The 21,805-nt window shown below is 42.1% G+C and overlaps 1 protein-coding gene and 1 long non-coding RNA gene across 8 annotated transcripts; one reads left to right on the forward strand and one right to left on the reverse strand.

The window, feature by feature from the left end:
- Positions 1 to 519: 519 nt before the first annotated feature.
- On the forward strand, positions 520 to 16,837 carry LOC103649797 (MADS-box transcription factor 51). 2 transcript variants are annotated; one of them, XR_004857088.1, is made up of 5 exons: positions 520 to 1,136; positions 10,016 to 15,181; positions 15,428 to 15,483; positions 15,565 to 15,661; positions 16,382 to 16,822. XR_004857088.1 is itself a non-coding variant. In XM_008675509.4 (5 exons), the coding sequence occupies exons 1-5, from the start codon at positions 919 to 921 to the stop codon at positions 16,454 to 16,456; spliced, it is 525 nt and encodes a 174-aa protein (XP_008673731.1). In that variant the 5' UTR covers positions 540 to 918; the 3' UTR covers positions 16,457 to 16,837. The 2 variants fall into 2 exon arrangements, 1 of the variants encoding a protein (XP_008673731.1); XM_008675509.4 differs by having other exon boundaries at positions 540 to 1,136; positions 15,103 to 15,181; positions 16,382 to 16,837.
- Positions 5,982 to 17,534, reverse strand: LOC103649796 (uncharacterized). 6 transcript variants are annotated; one of them, XR_004857091.1, is made up of 5 exons: positions 17,188 to 17,534; positions 15,409 to 16,032; positions 14,985 to 15,137; positions 6,680 to 6,738; positions 5,982 to 6,246 (listed from the first exon to the last, which is right to left on the reverse strand). It is a non-coding gene; the product is annotated as an uncharacterized lncRNA (long non-coding RNA). The 6 variants fall into 6 exon arrangements; XR_002750267.2 differs by having other exon boundaries at positions 5,982 to 6,738; XR_004857089.1 differs by having other exon boundaries at positions 15,409 to 17,481.
- Positions 17,535 to 21,805: the final 4,271 nt, after the last annotated feature.

Here is a 21,805-nt window from a genome sequence, read left to right on the forward strand (position 1 = left end):
TCTGTTTTTTGTTTGGTTGCAGAGTGAACAAAACGGAGCATGACTGTGAGAGCGGGATGGGAACGGAGCGGCTCCGTCCGGTTGATTTTTTGGAGCGGAATGATTCTGGATCTGAGGAGAATATTCCCTAATTGGAGTCATTCCGTTCTAGTTACTTTGTAACCAAATAGCAAAAAAACTAGAACAGAACGATTCCATTCTACTTGGCTCTTCAACCAAACACTTCATAACATAAAATTTATAAGATTTTACGTTTTATTTGGTCTAACATGATTATTATTTTAGATGAAGAGGATAATATTGATATTATATCTTTAAATAGATTTAATATTAATACCGACATTCGATAGGCCAAACACCTCCCCGCAACTTACCGACATGAGGAAGGATCTGGAGAGTCGAGTGTGTCCTCTCTCGTTTTTTCACCAGAAGAAAAATGGTCGAGAGCGTCCTTATCCGCGCAGCTTCGAACCGCCATAGGACGGCGAGATATTTGCGGCGTGGGCGCGCGTGAAGAGCGAGTGGCTCGGGGCGCGAGTGCCGTGTGGACAGCCGCGCTCACGCGCGGGCGTGGGGCATGTCGCACACCTGCCCTCACGGCTCACGCTCATGACGAGCCAGCCAGCCAGGAGCCAGCCAAACCGCCTCCACGCCGCGTTTTCCCGATCTGGAAATTTACCACGAGAGCGTCGTGACTGCCACAAACATACGAGCACTGGGCACTGGTGAATGAACGAGAGTGACCTGACCCCCGTGCGGCCGTCCGCCGTCACCGACCGAGCGCCGGGTCCCACCACTCCCCGTCCCCAACCCCTCGCGCTCGCTCCAGCCTCCAGCAACCGCGCTCCCTGTTCCTTTCCTTCCCAGGCGGCCAGGCCCAGCAGCGTGAAGTGAGGCCAGCTAGCCTATTATCAGCCTATGGCGGCTCGGATTGGAGCGGACGGGAAGGCGATGGCACGCCGCGGCCGCGTGGAGCTGCGGCGGATCGAGGACCGGGTGAGCCGGCAGGTGCGCTTCTCCAAGCGCCGCTCGGGGCTCTTCAAGAAGGCCTTCGAGCTCTCCCTGCTCTGCGACGCCGAGGTCGCCCTCATCGTCTTCTCCCCCGCCGGCAAGCTCTACGAGTACGCCTCCACCAGGTAATAATAATTCCAATTCTCCCTCCCGCCCCGGCCTCGATCGCTCCCCTTCCTGTTCCATCCGATTTGTTGTTGCTTGTTGTGTGCTCATACCATCCTGACTGACTATTAGCAAGAGCAGTTCGTCGGCCTCCCTCGATCCCCCCTTGTCCTGTCCCGCCGCCTCGCCATGCGCTAGCTTCCAGACTGTCTCCCGCCGAGTTGCACTTGCGCGTTGCGCCACACCTTGCATGAGAGAGACTGGGAGCATGACCTGACCCCTGCCTGTCCCTGTGCGTCCACCTGTTCCGGATCTTGCCCTAGCCGTATCCGTATGCCTGCTACAGCTCCGGGCTCCGGCCGGCCGCACGGGTGTGCTGTGCTCTGCCTTCTCGCCGCTTCAGAATAGATAGTGGCCTCGCCAGCCCTGTCGCTTCTCGCCATGCGCACGTGCTTTGCGTGCGGGTGGAAGTGGGCTCGTTTGGCTTGCTACTTCTTCTAGTGCTGCGACTATTTTTTGTTTTGTTTTGTTTATTTATTACTGATTGCTCTGGCTGATGTTGGGTTGGGAGAGAGGGATTTCTCGCCGCTGCCGTCACGTACGGAGAGTTGGTTGGTTTGGACGATTATTAGTCATCACGACAAGACCGCCCTTGACTACCTTTTCCCTCAGTGCCTGGCACTGCACAACTGCTGCAGTGCTGCTCCTCGATGCCGATGCTAATCCAATCTTGCAATCCATACATATTTCCTTAAACGGAAGGTCTATACATATTTCTCAAAATGAAAGGATCCCTTGACACCTTATTAAGGGAGTGTCTTAATAAGGGGTGTTTAGGCTGTCCGCAACATATCTCCTAAGATTGGCGATTTGCATGGTAGATTACAACGTTTGGTCGTTTGCAGAGTAAAGTTTGTCTTAGAGCATCTATAAAAGCTCCTCAAAAGTCTATAAATTAAGTTCTTCATGAAAAACACAAAAAACTTGTCTTCGACGGTTTCTCTAAAGTGCTCCAACTTCTTTATAGTCATTAAAACTCTCATTTGTAGCTACAAACGGGGGCTTTTTGGGCTTCCTAGAAAACACAAACGTGCCACGCCCACACAACCTCACAATCCGCTACCACCCACGCAACCTCGTCGTCTACCTCCGTGAGCGCATCCTCCCCATCTGCGCAACCTCGTCGTCCGTTGCTGGCAACGCGCCCACACTATCCTGCTTCTACCATCTCACAACCCGCTATTGAACCTCCGTTGTCGATCAGATCTCTGCTATCGCTCGGTCTCGCCGTTGGTAGTCTCTCACCGGCCACGTCCGCCCACGTACAACCAACAACCTTTGATGGTGGTATATGTTTGGTCGTTGGACAGATGTCAAAGTCGTGGAAGAAGAAAATACACAAGTGAAACATATCAATGTGGGTCCAAGAGTGGCTTGGCCTAGTTATGAGAATGGTTGGAGAAATGGTTAAAATCTACCCTAATAATTTTTGAGATACTCCTAAAAACTAGTTTTTAATAGTTATTTGTTGGAGAGCGGTTAGAGATGCTCTTAGTATGGCCCTTAAAATCTGTTTTTAATAGTTATTTGTTGGAGAGCGGTTAGAGATGCTCTTAGTATGGCTCTGAAAGAATCATGATGCCCAAGAGGGGGTGAATTGGGCTTTTTTCTAAAAATTCAACAACAATTAAACCCTGAGCAAATATTTAAACCCTAAGCTAGAGCCCAACTTCACCTAACTACTAGCAATAAGAGAATACTACTAGAAAGATAACAATCCTAAGACATCACTTCAACTACTTGCTAAACAATTGAATAAAGTAAAATGCTTGAATTAAATGCGGAAAGTAAAACAAGGTTGAGAAGACTCCTCCAATATTTTGTCGAGGTATCGAAGAGTCGGCACTCTTTCCTAGTCATCGTTGGAGCACCCGCGCAAGGGTATCGCTCCCCCTTGGTCAAGAACTAAGTACTCACTATGAGGTGATCCTTTGCCACTCCGGCGCGGTGGATCCCTCACGACCGCTTACAATCTTTGAGTCGGGTCACCAACAAATCATCCGAGGTGATCACCGTGCTCCAAACGCTACCAAGCCATCTAGGTGATACCGATCACCAAGAGTAACAAGCAATAGACTTTCACTTTACCAAGAGAAGCTTAATGCATGTGGTGTGTGCTCTAGGTGGCTCTCACTTGCACTAATGAGGTCCTGACGTGGAATTAAGATTTTCTAGTCACCTCACTAGTCTTTGTTGTGCTTGCAATGTTGTAGCAATATGTGGTCATCAATGTGGGCAGCAAGACACTCAATAAGGTAGGTGGACGGGGTATAAATAGCCCCACTCACCAAACTAGTCGTTACCTGGCTGTTCTGCGTATGGGCGCACCGGACAGTCCGTGTGCCACCGGTGCGCCAACGGTCGTCTCCAACGGCTAGTTCTGACAGCTAGCAGTTGGGCTGATGGCACAACGGACAGTGAACAGTACCTGTCCGGTGCACACCGGACAGTCCGGTGTGGCGGCTAAAATTCTTTTTCTCCACTCGTTGCTCTCGGATTTTCTCGGGGACAGAATCACTGCCCCCGGGGCTGACTGGCACCACTGTCAGGGGGTGCACCGGACAGTCTGGTGCACATCGGACAGTCTGGTGCCCCTAAGACAGAAACCCTAACTTCGTTTTTCCTTTTGTTTTTCAAAACCGTTTTTGTTCTAACTCGTGAGTGTGTTATAGAGTGACACCTAACACTAGATGTAAGTGTGAATATGCACCAACACTACACTAGAATTCTCTTGGTCAAACTACTCATCCACAACCTCTCTTTATAGTACGGCTAAAACAAAATAGAAGACCTAATTCTATACCGAGTGTCTACAACTCCTTCAACACTCGGAATATGAAGACTTTCATCTTTTGATTCGTCGTTTCAGTTGTCGCTTCAAGTTCTCATCTCAGGGATTGTTTTCACCATTGTAGTACAACTTTCTGTAATGCGACCTAACTTACCATTTGCTCTGCAAAACACACGCTAGTCACATATAATATTACGTTGTCATTAATCACTAAAACCAACCAGGGGCCTAGATGCTTTCAGGCTCCAAGGCAACACCTTATATTATGAGACTAGAATAAAAAAGTGGTTGCATCTCATATACTTGGACGACGAGAGTTATTAGAATTCCGATATCCATGTCTACCTATTATTAAACATTTTAAGTTATTATTAGATTTTTTAGATAAAGGAATAAATATTCGGCTTCATCTTTCAACTAAGAAAATTAGACCAATTATCACAAAATTTTAGATCAAAATTCTAATTTATTCAACTCAAAACATAATTCTATATTGTTCAGCATCCAAAAGAAGTAATAAAAAATGTTCGGCAGAGAAGAAGACCCCCAACAGCGGGTATTTTAGCACACAATAAACTTGAATCCATCTAGAAATAGCACAAAAATATCACATTAGAAGGATCGATAATCATTTTACTACTAAAGCACATATCATTCCTAGTTTTCCAAGTGGCCCAAAGTACAACCAGTACAACCCCACATCCAAACATCACCAAATCATCATGTTTTTACTAATTTTCTACCTAGTCCCCAAACAAGGAATCAGAATTATTCACAAGGTTACCTAATACGCTATTTGTTATGATAATGGAGTCCTTAATGTTCCATCGGGTTCATGATAACTTCTGTTTTGGTGGAACGTGGTACTACGACTCTTATGGTGATCAACCGTGTCACTAATCCGGTTGATCTCGTTAAGAAGGCTAATCCATGTCAGTGAATCGAAAACACAAGAAAGAACTTGAAAGTACACAGCTCAACAAAAATGCTAACAATATATGTATGACTAAGATCACAAAAGTGGGGTTTTATAACCCTATAATGACAATTATTCAAAGATAATTTTTAAAAGCAAAACTTGAGTCCTAACATGAGTAGTGGCTACTAATTATATATCCTAAGGCTATCACACCCCTTGAACGTGTCCCCTAATGGGCTCTAAGACAACACATGCCTAGCCAACCAAAAAATTGTGACACAACACTAACATATTTTGAATGCTGACTTATTTCGATAATTTCATTAATTCCGGTGGAAATTAGACCTTAGATCAAAATTATTAGTTAGCTTATGAAAATATATTTCTATTCATATATTGATCATAAAAAATGGATTATGTATGTCGTGTATGTCTCGCACATCTGTTTTACTACAGGATGGTCCTAAAGGTCCACTCAGACTCAAACTCGAGTTGGACTAATGCCTTTAATTGGTCTTGGGCGTTCTTTTTGATCTTCACCTCCACACCTTCAATTACTTCATGACCCTCTCTAATGTTATCAAGCACGATAACATAATTAGATAATCTATTCCCAAAATTATCGAAAGGATCACTTACCTTTGAAAATTTAATCATCACATTTGTGCTCAAGTCATTGGACCTTATATAACGATCGGATGATTAGTAGGCGCATCTGAAGGTGTGATGTCCTTATCATCCTTCCTCAATTGAAATGGAGTCATTCTTGACTCAATTCTTCATCTAAATATGGCTTTAAATCTGCAACGTTAAAGATGGACTAACCCTAGACATAGATTCTTCTTTAGAGGTACTTTTAATCCTATTCCCCTACTTTAGCACCACTGCTCAGTTCTACCCCTCTAGTAGTAATGGATGAGGCGTTTTTAATACTAGAGAGGTGCAAAACTGATCTATGACGCTAAGCTAGGAGCATATATTTAAAAGTCCCTACCTCTACAAGTGAATGATTTCTTGAAAGACTTTGTTAGCAATGTGAATGTCATCGTCGCTTTTATGATAGGGAATAAAAGTTATCACTTCAGATAAATGATCAACCACCACAAAAATACTATCCCCCCTATTAGTTCTTTGCAATTCCAAAACAAAGTTCATATATATATATCCACCCAAGAAATAGAAGAAATGAACCAACATATACAAACCATATGGGTTCAACCGCGATTTAGCTATTTGACATGTCGTGTATCAAGCTACGAACCTCTCTACATCTTGCCTCATCCTTGGATAGAAGAAGTATGTGACCAACACTTTATCTTCTTGACATTAAAATGTTCCATCAATCCACCTCCATGTGCCTCTTGCAACAACAAAAGACGAACATAAACAAGTAGAATGCATTATCGGTTAGCTCTAAACAAAAACTCACCATGCATCACAAATTTGTTCTATATACATCTCTTTATATATATTTTTTGTCACATCCTTAAGTTCATTATTATTAACATATTGTACTTTAATATTTTAAGCCTAATTATAGAACAATCAAATTGGAACAACATAGTATATTATCTGGACAAAGCATCAACAATAATATTATCTTTTTCTTTCTTATGTTTGATCACATAAGAAAATGATTCAATAAATTCAACCCACATAGGCATGTGTACGTTTCAGTTTATTTTGACTTAGTTATTAGAGTAATTAGGAAATTCTGCATACAGTTCTTCGCCATACATAGAATAATTAAGAATGTCTATTTAATTTCTCACTAAAGTAAGCAACGAGCTTACCTTGCATCAATACACCACTAATGCAAACTCCATTAGCATCACATTGATGCTCAAAAGTCCTACAAAATTAGGAAGTTGTTGTAATAATGTGTTGGTAAGCATGTTCTTTCAAAGAGCAAAGGACACTTCTTGTTCTTTTGCTCAGTGAAACATGATGTCCTTTTTGTCAATTCATTTAGCAAGGCTATAATAGTGCTTTAATCCTTCACAAAGTAATAATAAAATCATATAAGTCCATAGAAGCTTCACACTTTTATCACGGTTGTGGGCGTTGACCGACTCTTTATAGCACACATGTTATCTTCATCTACTTTACTTCCGTGTGAGGTCACAACATAGCCAAAAAAAGATACTTATTCGATATAAAAATGTACTTCACAAGGTTACCAAATAGATGTGTAGCATATAAAACATTAAAAACATAGATGAGTAAAATGTTTTGTTAAAGATTTAGTGTATATCAATATATCACAAAATAGACTACCACAAATTTACAAATAAAAAACATAAAACCTCATCCATTAATCTCATAGAAGTGATTTGTGCACTAGTTAACCCAAAAGATATTACTAATCACTCATATGGAAGCACTTATAGAGTGTTTGGTTTGAGGAATCAAACCATCTAAATTAAGGTGGTCCATCATGGGTTCATTCCTCAGATTTGGTGGGATGACTTCATTCCTCATATTAGTACTAACTAACTATGTAACTATGAGAAAAGAGATGGTGATGGATTAACTCATTCTATTCCACAAACCAAACAAAAATAGTGAGGAGTGAGAAGATGATGGACTAGCTCATTCCTCAAACCAAACACCCCATTAGTTATGCCATATTTTTTGGACCAAAATAACTAAAACACCCTATTTTTGAACCTAAGTAACTAAAACAACACAAGAACTAAGACTGTTATATACATATTTGTGGTCTAAAATATCTTGGACTTGGTGTTGAATCTCTTTAGTCTCATCAGGATTGGCAAATCAAGCTCGCTCGAGAAGTTAATTTGGTGCTTAGTCCCTTGAATGAGTGGAAGTCCTAGAGTTATCTAAGTGAAGAACATTTATTTCTACAAAAGGTTAATGATAGAAGGTGGTTAAGTGCTACCTATATCATAAGTGAAAAATAGCACATCTTTGTATATCAGCGCATAGCACACATCATGAATCTCTACAACTTCTTTGGAGAAGTAAAATTGATGAATAGCAAGAGCAACATAATTAAGGCATAAGACAACACGCTAACATAGCTCACTTTGACCTTCTATATATATTCTTCTAGATATTGTTCCTCTTCTCTACTTTGTCTTTCTCTATTTTTAGGATATTGTTGTTTATAGGAATTTTGACTTCCATTTCTTTATGTTTTTCTTGCCTTAGAAGCACAAAACAAGTAACCATAGAAAATTTAAGTTTAAACAAGTAAAATGCGTGGCATGTGGAATTTTTAGAAGAAACATTCAAAGTTGAGGAGATTATTGTTTAGAGCTTGGAAAGATGTTCTTCTAAGCTATTTTTTATAAAACTAAATTTGCCGGACCCATCGAATTATGTTCACACTTCACAAAATTGCCACCATTAGTGGAAAGATATTGCTAAGTAGACTAGGTGGTTTCGGTTAAAAGCCGTGTTTTGATGGAGTGACGCGAGAAACCAGAAAAATCTCGCTAAACAGCCTGCAGCGCAGATGATTCTCGTCGCCGCGGCTTCGACTCAACCACGGGATTTGTACTGAGAACAGAAAATCCCGTATCACAAGTAAAATCATGATTTTCTCGATCGCTGCTCATGTCAATCACGCATATGTGAGCTGCGAAAACAAATACACCCTAAGCCTATAGGTGCTAAGTAGTGAGGTGATGGTGCCGCCCTGCAACATGGTGTCGATGTATCCCAGAAGAGATGCTAGATTTTGTTGTCAAATAGCCTTTCCGCGACCTAGAGTGAAGTGGGGTTGATGGCCCTCCCCGTCACCTCGTACAACAATGACTAACCATTGTTGTCCATTGGGAAGGGATGCATCAACACCAAGCTTGCAAAGATCCAGAAGCAAAGTGTATCATCGGTTCTCGAACTTGATACGATGTGTTATTTAGGTCCCTGAACTCAGGAAACTAGAAAAATAGACCCTAGTGCAAAATCATTCAGATCTGGATTTGCTCAAACCATATGGCGATGTGACGTGCTACATCAAATCCTTCCCACACGCATCATGTGCCTGCTGATACACAAGTCCCCAAATTTGGCATGTTATGTCACTTAAGTCTCTGAACTTGTGTCCCCAAACTTTCATTAGTGAGCTCTAAAGTAGCATGCCACGTTGGCATCTAGTTTGAGCAAAATCGATTTTAGATAAATTTGCATGAGTCGACCAACTTTTCGACCTATTTTTCTAGTTTTCTAGGTTCTGATACCCAAGTGACACATTGTGTCAAATTTGAAAATCGCTGATACATTTTACTCAAGATCCAACCATAGGGACACTCGGTCCGGCCACCATGTCATAAAACCTTGCCACATACCCTCCAAATTTGTCACCAGAGGAGGGGACCACCGCCACAAAGTTAGCAAGAGCCTTTAAATATTATTCTTATCTCTCATGTTTGGTATCTATGTCTATACCACTATATAATTGACTAGTTTAAACTTTGCAAAACCAATCCAACCAAATCACCCCCACACCCGTAAGTTTCGCTAAATCCACCAAACAGTTGCACCTAGACTTAACATATCATGGTTTAGATCACTATATAAACCCGTCTTTTTTACCCAAATCCAATGGACAATATTATTTGAATCATCCATCATACCCTGCGACCCTGCCGCCCCCAGCCTCTCCCCTCACATTCTCGTCACCCCTCCCCTTCACTCGTGCCGCCGCAATAGTAGTAGTGGGTCTAAATTCCATAACTATAAGGTAGCATTCGAAAATTATAACTTGACAAGTCCTTAGAGTGACATATTTTTAAACCATTTTTATCTAACTCTTATTTTAATTTGAAATTAATAGTTTAAAAGTTTATATTTTAGTTTGGCTAGGCCATTTGTTATGGTTGAAGATACGTATATTTTCTGTAATTTAATCTTTTTTTAATATAACTAAAGTTAACGCCTGCTATATTTTTTGCTACTAACCAACAATTGTTAATTGTTATGTATTTGTGATTCATAATTATATGAATTTAATATATATGTGATTATATGTCTAATTTAATTGTGATTGATATGTACTTTTTGTCTGATATATTGGTTTGAAAACAGTCATAGACATTCTATTTGCATGGCGCCCCGCCATCCTCTATAACCTCCACATTCTATGACCTACATGAAACTAGGCAAAAGGCGTGGTGCGTCACTTATCCATTCAAACACAGGAATTTGTTGCAATCACGGGATTGTAGAAGAAAACTACAAGATGTGATGATGCTGATGCTACATAAGTCATGCTAAAATGTCTCGTTTATTGAAGTATTGTATCTCAAATATATTATTTTTTAATTTCTTTATCTTGTAGTTTATATTTGAGATTTTATTATTATATTTAGTCACTGCACACTCTCATTAAAAGAGTAACGACCTTTTTGGTGACTAAAGATGCTTATGAAGAAGGGAGATTGCTATTAAAGATTTATGTATTACATTGAGCCCTTATACGATTTATATAGAGTACATGACATAAGAGACAAGGCAACCCATAGATACATGTGGCAATTCGAGACACAATATCTAGACTATCAAATATACTCTAACACTCCACAATCATAGAGGGAGCATGGTAGACGTTTAGACTATAGAAGTCTATATGGACTAAAATCCCCCATAGTCGTGACGTTGTCGGAGTGCAGATGCAACGACTTGGAGAAGAAACCGACGAGAAGCTGATGTAGACGATAGTTCTCTGTGTCGATGTTGAGGTAGCCTAGTACAAGGATGAACAGTTGTGGTCGATAATCTTGCAAAGGATAGTTGTGGTCGATGAAAGCTATCGAGGTCACTAAGAAGTAGGAGCCACACAAGTCGTGTGCTTGATGTGTTGTGGTGATGGTGGCGAATAGAAGGAAGCACCATAGACAAAGATGGTGATGCAGTCAAGGCAGTCAATGGAGAAGGTCGATGGCGAAGTCGACATTGTCGAATCAACGTGGCTGAGGCATGTGTGAGGTTTACTAGCTAAGCCCAAAAACACACCGGGGATGAAGGTACGCACCAGTGTTGCTAGCAAAAGACATACTAGGTAGAGGACCCCAACCATACGTCAGTGTCTAAAGTGACTAGCAGAGAAGGCCTCCGCGATAGTTGCAATGTGTAGAAGAACAACGAGGAAGCATGTGTCAATGCACCAATGGTTGTCGGTGTGGATGAAGTAGACGAGGACAGAGGACGACACTGGCAACGAGATTGTGATGGACGAAGTCAAAGAAGTAGATGGTTGACACATCTAGGGACCCAGAGTGGCAGTGGTGAGATCTGCATTGCGCAAGGAGTCATGGTGGTGCTAGAGTGTTGCAACAGTGGTGCTTAAAGAAGATGACGAAGAGCATGAACGGTCCAGGTATACCATGTGAGAGAGGCGCACAACGACGTAGTCGACGGTGATGTAGGGGCAATACAAGGATGAAAATAGGCGACGATGGCGCAAAACCCGACCAATTAGGAAGAAAAAGGGACCCACAACAACAACAAATTTTGTTACATCACCAAGTACCCACAAATAGTCCATTCTCCTAACTCAACTCACCCTCCTTATCCTCGATCAGAAGACTGAAAGAGGGAGAAAGAGATAAACCACGATCACAAAGGCTCGACTTGGCTAACAGGGAGAGGCACATAGCCTAGCACAACCAACATCCTCTTTTTCTTTGGCAGGGGTCTTAATGGCTTTGTTGCTTTTCTCCTCAAATAAATCTCCAAAGATCGCATCCATTGGATTCACTATGCAGGGGAGGCTAGGCAATGCCTCTTTGAGCTTGTCGCCTGATGTATCCTCCTAGGCGGGCTTTTTCTCGACCTACTTCGACATAGAATCAAAGTTAACAAGGTCGACCCCGAAAGGACTTAAAAATACCATGATGTTTGTTTTGTCATTACCTCAATTTTCTGAGCGTTCAGAACAAGACTCTTCAACAACAGCTCGTACATGTTCTTCAGTGGTAGGGGTCTTTGCAATGCCAGCAGGCTTCTCTGAGGCAACCTTAGAGGCCTCGACCTAGACCTTCTACTTCTCACCTTCATGGTGTTTCCTTTCAAAGCGCTTGGGTGCTAGCAACTTTTCCTTTGCCACAATCTCACTACCCTTGTATTTTGCCTTTGGCTTCAAGGACTTTGTCGGAGGGCCCCCTCTAGCCTCCTTTTCACTAATCACTCAACCCCTATCTATAATTCTTACTTTGCATTTCCTCTGCAATCTAGCATCATGATCGACAATGAGGTTGGGGTAGTCTAGATATTCTAAGTCATATGCTTTGATCACACGATTATGTATTCTCTTTATTGCCACTCACTATCGCACTAAGTAGATGATCTCTTTCACAATATAGTTGCATAAAACTTTGTTAGCAACTGTCTCCACCATAATGAGCCACTCATTGCTCGGCTTTATGAAGATGCTGAAGGGATTGAATTTATAAGGTAACTGAATCATCTCTCGAGCTTCAATCTCCTTCGTGTTGTCCTCATCTTTTGGCTTAGGTATCTCCTAGCCAACTTTCATAGGAAATACATGGTAGGCAATATGCTCTTGAATTCGTCTCTTAGCACCCTAGGGGTCAAGGGTGACAAAGCCCATGGGCTCACACGGCCTCTCCAGAATCGTCACCACGACAACACGTGGATGTCGTCTGCCCCACAACCATCACCATGATTGCATGCACAAAGGACAAAGGCATGATCCAACCGGTAGGAGAGCCCAACAACCACCATGACATGTAGAGAAACCAGCGAGCCTCTGATTTGTTGAAGCTTGACAATACAATAACGACGATGAACGCGACAAATCAGAAGGATTAGTCATGCATCCTAACTACGAGAGCGCAACTCTTGATGGAGATCAATTTCCTCGAGGCAGCGCGACGACGACAGCAGAAGGGGAAGCCTAAGTCATAGCCTAAACTCGTTATACCATGTTAGGGGGGTTTGCCATCAAGGATTGATGTATTGCATTAAGCCCTTAGGCAGTTTATATAGAGCACATGAGTAAGAGACAAGGCAAATCATGGATATATATGACAGTAGACGAGACACAATATCTAGACTACCAAATATACTTTTAACAACTTCTAACAACTAAATATAAAATATCTAAAATATTTGTTGAGAAGTTAACATATGAGAGAGAACCTATAACTGTGCAACTAATATAAGAAAAATAACATAAACATATAACAATGGGAAAATTATGACACGCTAATAAGTCACAAACAAAAATAACAACTAATTATGAAATTGACATGTAGTTGAGTATTTATACAATGATATATATAATATCGAAAGTGCTTTCGATAATATTATGTTAGTTGATCAACCGTGCTCATAACTTGGTTGGAGATAAATCATAAATTCACATTCTTTGTCACAATTTATTACAAGTTTCTATTGTCCAAAATATTATGGTTTAAACAATTCAATTTCTATAGTGCATGGGCATGATGCCTAAAAGCTTACTAGACTCTCTTCTCTTATCATTTTTTCCTAGAGCATATCTTTTGTTGCCCTAAAAGGTAAAAACCTATCACTTGGGGGTCGCTCTCAAGTTTTGAATGTATACTCCACTTATTTCATTTGTTCGATGTCCTCTCAGCTTTCATTCTCAACTGAGCATATTTAGCCTTCAAGGAAGGGAAAGAAAAAGAGGAGACAAGAAAAACTTGGCTATCAACTTCACTTATATATCAATGGAAGAAAACCAACTTCTATTGGGCAGGGCCATGTGCATCAACTAGACTCTAGCACCCCCAACACAAAACCTGTCATGAAAAAAAGGCGTGCCCATACTGTGTCTAGTAGATTCAGAACATTTGAAGATGGAAACTTCTTGTTGGGAGTGTGTGGAAGAAAACTTAGAAAGCTAAATCCAACTCGGGAAACATGGGGAAATTAATTACAAATATTTAGAAAGAGTGCAAAAAGCCCAACCAAACATTTAGCTAACGACTGCGCCTTCTTAGAACCCACCCTACACGCCCTGAAACTTCTTGGCTTTTCCACATGGAGCATATAGAGCTAGTCACTTTGACTTCTCTAGTACCTAATCATAACTTCAGAACCTAGACAGCCTAGATGGTTGTCTCGGTATGTAGTGGTCCAAACTCTACAGTCAGATACAAGGAACATCACATTACATTAATAAATATGATAGGGCATATATGGTAGAGAAAAGTCTATTATTCAAACAGTTAACTTGGACATCTGGAATCTAGATGACATCATATCGAGAACTCTCAAAGGTATACATTATCTTTCATTCATTCTTCAACTGAATAGATTTGAAGCCCATGAATGCATATTTTTTCTAATCTGTATCACCCATCGGAAGTCCATGTTTTTCCTTTAAAATCCTTGTCCATAGAAAGTCTATTTTTATTGCCTTTTTGGTTTGATCCTAGACCTTCATATAAATATCCGAACCTTTTTTCCCAGTGATCTACTTCTAAATACACACCCTTTATTTTTGAAATTATGATAACAAACCCACATACCAGATTTATCCGCATTATGATTCAAGGGAAGAAAAGGTAAAAGAATATAAATAAGGAGTTCGTAAACAAAAAATGTCCTAGGTATTTACATTTACTTGTGTAATTGCTTGATACAAGCATTTCATTGGTTATCCACTTGCGTATATGACTAGTAGCTCCTCTTTGATACAACATGTCATTTTAGGACAAAATTTGGTCAAACCTTGAAAACTACGAAGATCAATAACTTTTAAATCTTTAGGTTTGGATACATGATATATTTGCATATTTGTATAATAAAATAGTTATAAAATCTTGAAAATATATTCTAGATGATATTGGTGGTCCAAGATATGCATCAAAGACCATGTAAAGTTAGATGTGACAGATAGGTTGTATCATGGCTCAGTTCTGATGTTTTTATATGATCAAGAATATAGCAACGAAAACTCTTAAAACATCTAGAGAAACAGTGGTCCGAAACCTTTATGAGAACTAAGTAGAGTAGAATAGTAGTATGGAATGTGATGGACCAGGGCATGAACTCAATATCATGAGGAAAAAGGACATCATACTAATAAACTGTATTTGACTGTAAGATTCAGGATGTAATTCATAATAATATACTCACCTCCAATAAAACTGCCTGCATTTTTGTTCCACGTGAGGTGAATATATAGATGTTGATTGTCCAAGAGTACATTATGCAAGGAGCTAATATCATATTCATTTTTTTTCTCCTTTTTCAGCATAGAGGATACATATAACCGCTATCAGCAATTTTCTGGAGAAGGAAGGAATATAAATGACGATCGAAATAGAAACGATGTAAAGATCTTGATGTAGCTTTTACAACGCATATGATGCAGCCTACAGCTTCGCTGCTTTTTTTATCATAGTTTTAGAAAGAATGTTTTTACATACTGTGCCAGTTGCCGGCACCAACCAAAATGCTATGTTTTTCACACTATGCAGAACAGAATGTCCTGTTTGTACAGTATGTAGAATACCAGAGCAAATATATAATATTGAAATTTACGATAAATATAGCTTACTAGGGTGTTTTTGGTACAGAACAAGGATGAAGCTTCTTCAGATTTGCAGTTGATGCTGAGCAAGATTGCGACCTGGTACACACCCAGAACTCAGGATTTCCACCCACTCTGGTTTCCCATTTTTGATAAATAATCACAATTTCTTCAAACCGGCAGGTCTCCCCAGAGCAATGCTGACGAATCAGATGTAGATGAGCTGGAGAAGCTGGAAAATCTTCTGAGAAATGCTTTGAAGGATACGAGATCCAGGAAGGTACGGTATATTTTTTTTTCTTGAAATCTGAACGGTAAAGCCCACAAGCAGGACCTTGATTGGTTGCGCCTTATTCAAGTTCAGTTCAGTCCAAACTCCAAACTGTGTTGTTTGGTTAATGACAACCAAATACAATAGGGAGTGCAGAATACCAAATTTCTTTGGATGCTGCTAGTGTTTTGTTATTTCCTTTGGATGTTGCTAGCTTCTACCTTTGCGCTCTGCGTAAATTTGCTACTTTGCCTGGAAGTACTGCTGGAACGGGCAAGTACTGTTGGACAAGCTGCTACTGAACAACTGTGAGCAATGTAACCTCAGCGCAGAAATGTCAGGCCTTGCATGAAAATTAAACCCTCGTGAGAGAGCTTGATCTGTTAGGCACAAGTGGTGTAAAAAGTTAGGAACCATAGCAGGATGCCATATATATCTTACCTGTTTATTTTCTGAATAAGCTTTCAGTGATCACTGACCAGTCGGCTAGATTGCTATTTAGGCCCTGTTTCAATCTCGCGAGATAAACTTTAGCAGCTTTTTTTAGCTACTTTTAGCCATTTGTAATCTAAACAGGAGAGCTAATGGTGGTAATTGAAACTAAACTTTAGCACTTTAATTCATATAGTTAAAGTTTAGCAGGAAGCTAAAGTTTATCCCGTGAGATTGAAACGGGGCGCCAAATGCAGTTGAGTGCTATGCTAATTCCTACTATGGTATGGCGATCAGATTCAGATGTTGGCGAAACAAAACAGCGGAGCTAGTACAAGCGGCCAGAAAAGTCCGGAGCAAGGAACGGCGTGAGCACGGATCTGTCCAGCGTCCACCTACCTGGGATTGCTCTTGCTTCCCCTTGCCGATGGATGCTTGTACTGATTATGACCTTGTGGGTTGCGAGACCCTGTGCTAGCTTTGGGCCTGCCAACCTGCAGTGTCCCTGGAGGGGACGGAGCTAGTGTATGTAGTTTGATGTTCCCTTTGTGTGTTGTGATATGCAGCCTACCTAATGGCCAGAGCTTGGTGCTGCAAATCCTGCAGCTGATCTGGTTGCGTTTCATGCTTGACAGTATATACAGCATACTACTGTGTTTTAGTTCCTACAGACACTTGCTCAGATGAAACAACTGGGCTAGGAAAATCTATCGAGCAAAATGATGGTATTGCATAATAGTTCTTGGGTGTTCACTAGGTTTGTGAAACGTGGTGCCTTGACCTGGTATGTGATTTGTGCGATGATGTCGTCTATCCATGCTGGAGTGGAGTTCATGCCAGCGCGTGGTTTATATGTAGAAGTAGAAGTAGCAGCTGGCTGTCGACATGCCGAGCCACTTTGCTGTTGTTTTTGCATACCCACTGGTCTTGCCTGAACATGTCTGGTTTTCTGAAGATGTACACGACCATAACTGAATGAAGCAGTAAAAGCTGCATGTAGGTAACAACTGGGTACAAAAAGAGATGCATTTTCATATGGACGAACAAATAATGGATCGTCGGAGATGGGCCGGGTTTGGGGGGAATCGAAGAACCTCACTCACCTGCAACTACGTGCAGCGAGGCCGTGGGCGGCGAGCCGGAGAATTTTAAACCACCACAGCCGCGTCGAAGTGGCCGGCCGGGTGGCCGGCGGCGACGCGCCTAAACGCGCGCGGCAGAGTCGTCGTCGTTCGTCGATGAAAACCCACGGCCACGCGACGGCAATGCAAAACGATGGCCCTACGGCCCTATTTATCCTTCGCCGCCGCCGCCGCCGCCGCCAGCACGACACCGCACCGCTCTCGTGTCCAGGGCCCACTGCGCGCTTGGCTCCTCTCACGTCGCATCGGCAGGTGGCGGGCGCACCCCACGAAGGGACACGTCCTTCTACTCATGCGGCGAGCGAGCGGTGCTGGGCCTGCTGGCCGCCTCGGGTTCTTTCTTTCGTAGAGGGGTTCGATCGATGTGCAGCAGCACATGACATGCACGATCGCACACAATTACGGTCTTATCCGTGACAAAGCCATAATTTTATCCGGCTCCAAGAATACCACGGTTTATAAAACATTGTTTCGATAGTTTACAATTAGATAGCTAATTATTTTTTTATTAGACCAATTAATATAATGTCTTTAAATTATCTGTATAATTAATTATTTGATTAAACTAATTCATATGATATATTGAAAAAAATGTTTGCCCAATTAATATGATGGAGTCTGTTGCAACAATAAGTTGTATACACGGTAGACACAATATTTATACTGGTTTGGAAATAACATTCATATATCCTATCTTCGGCAGCTTGCAGTACGGCGCGTTTAGTGATCAATGCTCATAGTAGGGTTACAAGCGGGCGAAAGAGGAAGGTGAAAGGGAAATAGGCTTACACCTTTTCCTAATAGATTTTGGTGGTTAAATTATCCAACACAAATATTTGGACTAACTAGTTTGCTCTAGATTATAAGTTTTACAGGTGCCAAAGGTTCACAATAGACCAATAAAATGATCAAGAAAAGGTTCAAACAAAGAGAGCCAAAGACAACCGAAGTGTGCCCTGGTCTGGCACACCGGACTGTCCGGTGTGCCACCGGACTGTCCGGTGTGCCAAGGAACTCAGCTCCAAACTCGTCACCTTCGGGAAAATCAGAGGCCGCTCCGCTATAATTCACCAGACTGTCCGGTAAGGCACCGGACAGTGTCCGGTGACACACCTGACTGTCCGATGTGCCAGCGGAGCAACGGCTAATTCAAGCGCCAACGGTCGACTGCAACGCATTTAATGCGCGTCTGCGCGCGCAGAGGTCAGAGCGCGCGCAGTTGGCGCACCGGACAGTCTACAGGACCTGTCTGGTGCACCACCGGACAGCCCAGAGGCCCCACCAGTCAAAGCTCCAACGGTCGAACCCTAACGGTCGGGTGATGTGGCTAGCGCACCGGACTGTCCGGTGCGCCATGCGGCAGCAGCCTCCACCAAACGGCTAGTTTGGTGGTTGGGGCTATAAATACCCCAACCACCCACCATTCATTGCATCCAAGTTTTCCACCTTCCAACACATTACAAGAGCTATAGCATTCAATTCTAGACACAACCAAAGAGATCAAATCCTCTCCCAAGTCCGGAATCACTCCAAATCAAATAGTGACTAGAGAGAGCGACATTTGTGTTCTTTTGGGCTCTTGCGCTTGGATTGCTTCTTTTCTTTCTCATTATTTCTTGTGACAAACTCAATTGTAACCAAGACAAGAGACACCAATTGTGTGGTGGTCCTTGCGGGGACTTAGTGTCCCGTGTGATTGAGAAGAGAAGCTCACTCGGTCTAAGTGACCGTTTGAGAGAGGGAAAGGGTTGAAAGAGACCCGGTCTTTGTGACCACCTCAACGAGGAGTAGGTTTGCAAGAACCGAACCTTGGTAAAACAAATCCTTGTGTCTCACTCTTTATTTGCTTGCGATTTGTTTTTCACCCTCTCTCTCGGACTCGCTTATATTTCTAACGCTAACCCGGCTTATAGTTGTGATTAACTTTGTAAATTTCAGTTTCGCCCTAATCACCCCCCTCTAGGCGACTTTCAATTGGTATCAGAGGCCGGTGCTTCATTAGAGCCTAACCGCTCGAAGTGATGTCGGGAGATCACGCCAAGAAGGAGATGGTGACCGGTGACAAGCCCGCTACAAGCCACAGGAAGGCTCCATCGGGAGAGTCCCGCAACAAAGGGAAGGGGAAGGAATTCTCTTCCCTCAAGTCGCATCGGAGTGGCGACAAGAAAAAAAGATGAGGAAAGTGGTCTACTATGAGATCGATTCTTCATCGCCATCCACCTCCGGCTCCGACGCGCCATCCATAACTTCTAAGCGCCATGAGCGCAAGAAGTATAGTAAGATTCCCCTACGCTACCCTCGTATTTCAAAGCGTACTCCTTTACTTTTCGTTCCACTAGGCAAACCACCGGTTTTGACGGTGAATATTATAATATATGGAGTGACAAAATGATGATCTAACCTAACTCCACACGAGCATTTGGAACGTTGTTGAGTTTGGTGTATAGGTACCATCCATAGGGGATGAAGACTATGATTCAGATGAAGTGGCCCAAATTCATCACTTCAACTCCCAAGCCACTACTATACTCCTCGCCTCTCTAAGTCGAGAGGAGTATAATAAGGTGCAAGGGTTGAAGAGCGCAAAGGAAATTTGGGACGTGCTCAAGACCGCGCACGAAGGAGACGAGGTGACCAAGATCACCAAGCGGAAGACGATCGAGGGGGAGCTCGGCCGCTTCATGCTTCACCAAGGAGAGGATCCGCAAGCCATGTACAACCGCTTGAAGACCTTGGTGAACCAAGTGCGCAACCTCGGGAGCACCAAATGGGATGACCATGAGATGGTCAAGGTTATTCTAAGATCCCTCGTTTTTCTTAACCCTACGCAAGTTCAATTAATTCGAGGTGATCCTAGATACAAGCTAATGTCTCCAAGGAGGTTATAGGAAAATTTGTGAGCTTTGAGCTAATGATTAAAGGCTCAAAGAAAATCATCGAGCAAGGCACATCCTCCATGCCCGAGACACAACCCGTCGCATTCAAGGCAACGGAGGAGAAGAAGGAAGAGTCTACATCAAGTAGGCTCCCCATCGACGCCTCAAAGCTCGACAATGAGGAGATGGCTTTAATCATCAAAAGCTTTCGACAAATCCTCAAACAAAGGAGGGGGAAGGATTACAAGCCCCGCTCCAAGAAGGTTTGCTACAAGTGTGGTAAGCCCGGTCACTTTAGAGCAAAATGTCCTATTTCTAGTGACAGTGACAGGGGCGACGACAAGAAAGGGAGAAGAAAGGAAAAGAAGAGGTACCACAAGAAGAAGGGCGGCGATGCCCATGTTTGCCGGGAGTGGGACTCCAACGAGAGCTCCACCGACTCTTCCTTCGACGAGAACGCCGCCAACATCGCCGTCAACAAGGGACTTCTCTTCCCCAACGTCGGCCACAAGTGCCTCATGGCAAAGGACGGCAAAAAGAAGAAGGTTAAATCTAAATCCTCCACCAAATATGTCACTTCTAGTGATGAGGCTAATTCTAGTGATGATGAGGATGATTTATTTACTCTTTTTGCAAATCTTAACATGCAACAAAAGGAGAAGTTAAATGAATTAATTAGCATCATTCATGATAAGGATGAACTCTTGGATAGCCAAGAGGACTTCCTAATTAAGGAGAACAAAAAGCATGTTAAGGTTAAGAATGCTTATGCTCTAGAGATGGAAAAATGTGAAAAATTAACTAATGAGCTAAGCACTTGCCATGATTTGATTGCCAACCTTAGAAATGAAAATGCTAGATTAATTACTAAGGTTGATTCAAATGTTTGTGATGATTCTTATGCCAATCTTAGAAATGATCATGCTATTTCTATTGCTAAGATTGAAAAATTGAATGCTTCTCTTGCTAGCCTTAGGATTAAAATGAGGAATTGATTGCTAAGGCTAAAGGCTTAGATGTTTGCAATGCTACCATTTCCGATCTTAGAAGTGAAAATGACATTTTACATGCTAAGATTGTTGAACTAAAAACTTGCAAACCCTCTACATCTACCGTTGAGCATGTTTCTATTTGTACTAGATGTAGAGATGTTGACATTGATGCTATTCATGATCATATGGCTTTAATTAAACAACAAAATGATCATATAGCAAAATTAGATGCTAAAATTGCCGAGCATGAGCTAGATAATGAAAAATTTAAATTTGCTCGTAGTATGCTTTATAGTGGGAGACGCCCTGGCATCAAGGATGGTATTGGCTTCCAAAAGGGGGACAATGTCAAACTTAATGCCCCTCCTAAAAGATTATCTAACTTTGTTAAGGGCAAGGCTCCCATGCCTCAGGATAACAAGGGCTACATTTTGTACCCTGCCGGTTATCCCGAGCATAAGATTAGGAGAATTCATTCTAGGAAGTCTCACTCTGGTCCTAATCATGCTTTTATGTATAAGAGTGAGACATATAGTTCTAGGCAATCAACCCATGCTAAATTGCCTAAGAAGAAAACTCCTAGTGCATCAAATGAAACTAGCATTTTATTTAAAACTTTTGATGCATCATATGTTTTGACTAATAAATCCGGTAAAGTAGTTGCCAAATATGTTAGGGGCAAACACAAGAGTTCCAAGACTTATGTTTGGG

Source organism: Zea mays, chromosome 3 (genome assembly GCF_902167145.1).
Source record: "Zea mays cultivar B73 chromosome 3, Zm-B73-REFERENCE-NAM-5.0, whole genome shotgun sequence".
Taxonomy (NCBI): Eukaryota; Viridiplantae; Streptophyta; class Magnoliopsida; order Poales; family Poaceae; genus Zea; species Zea mays.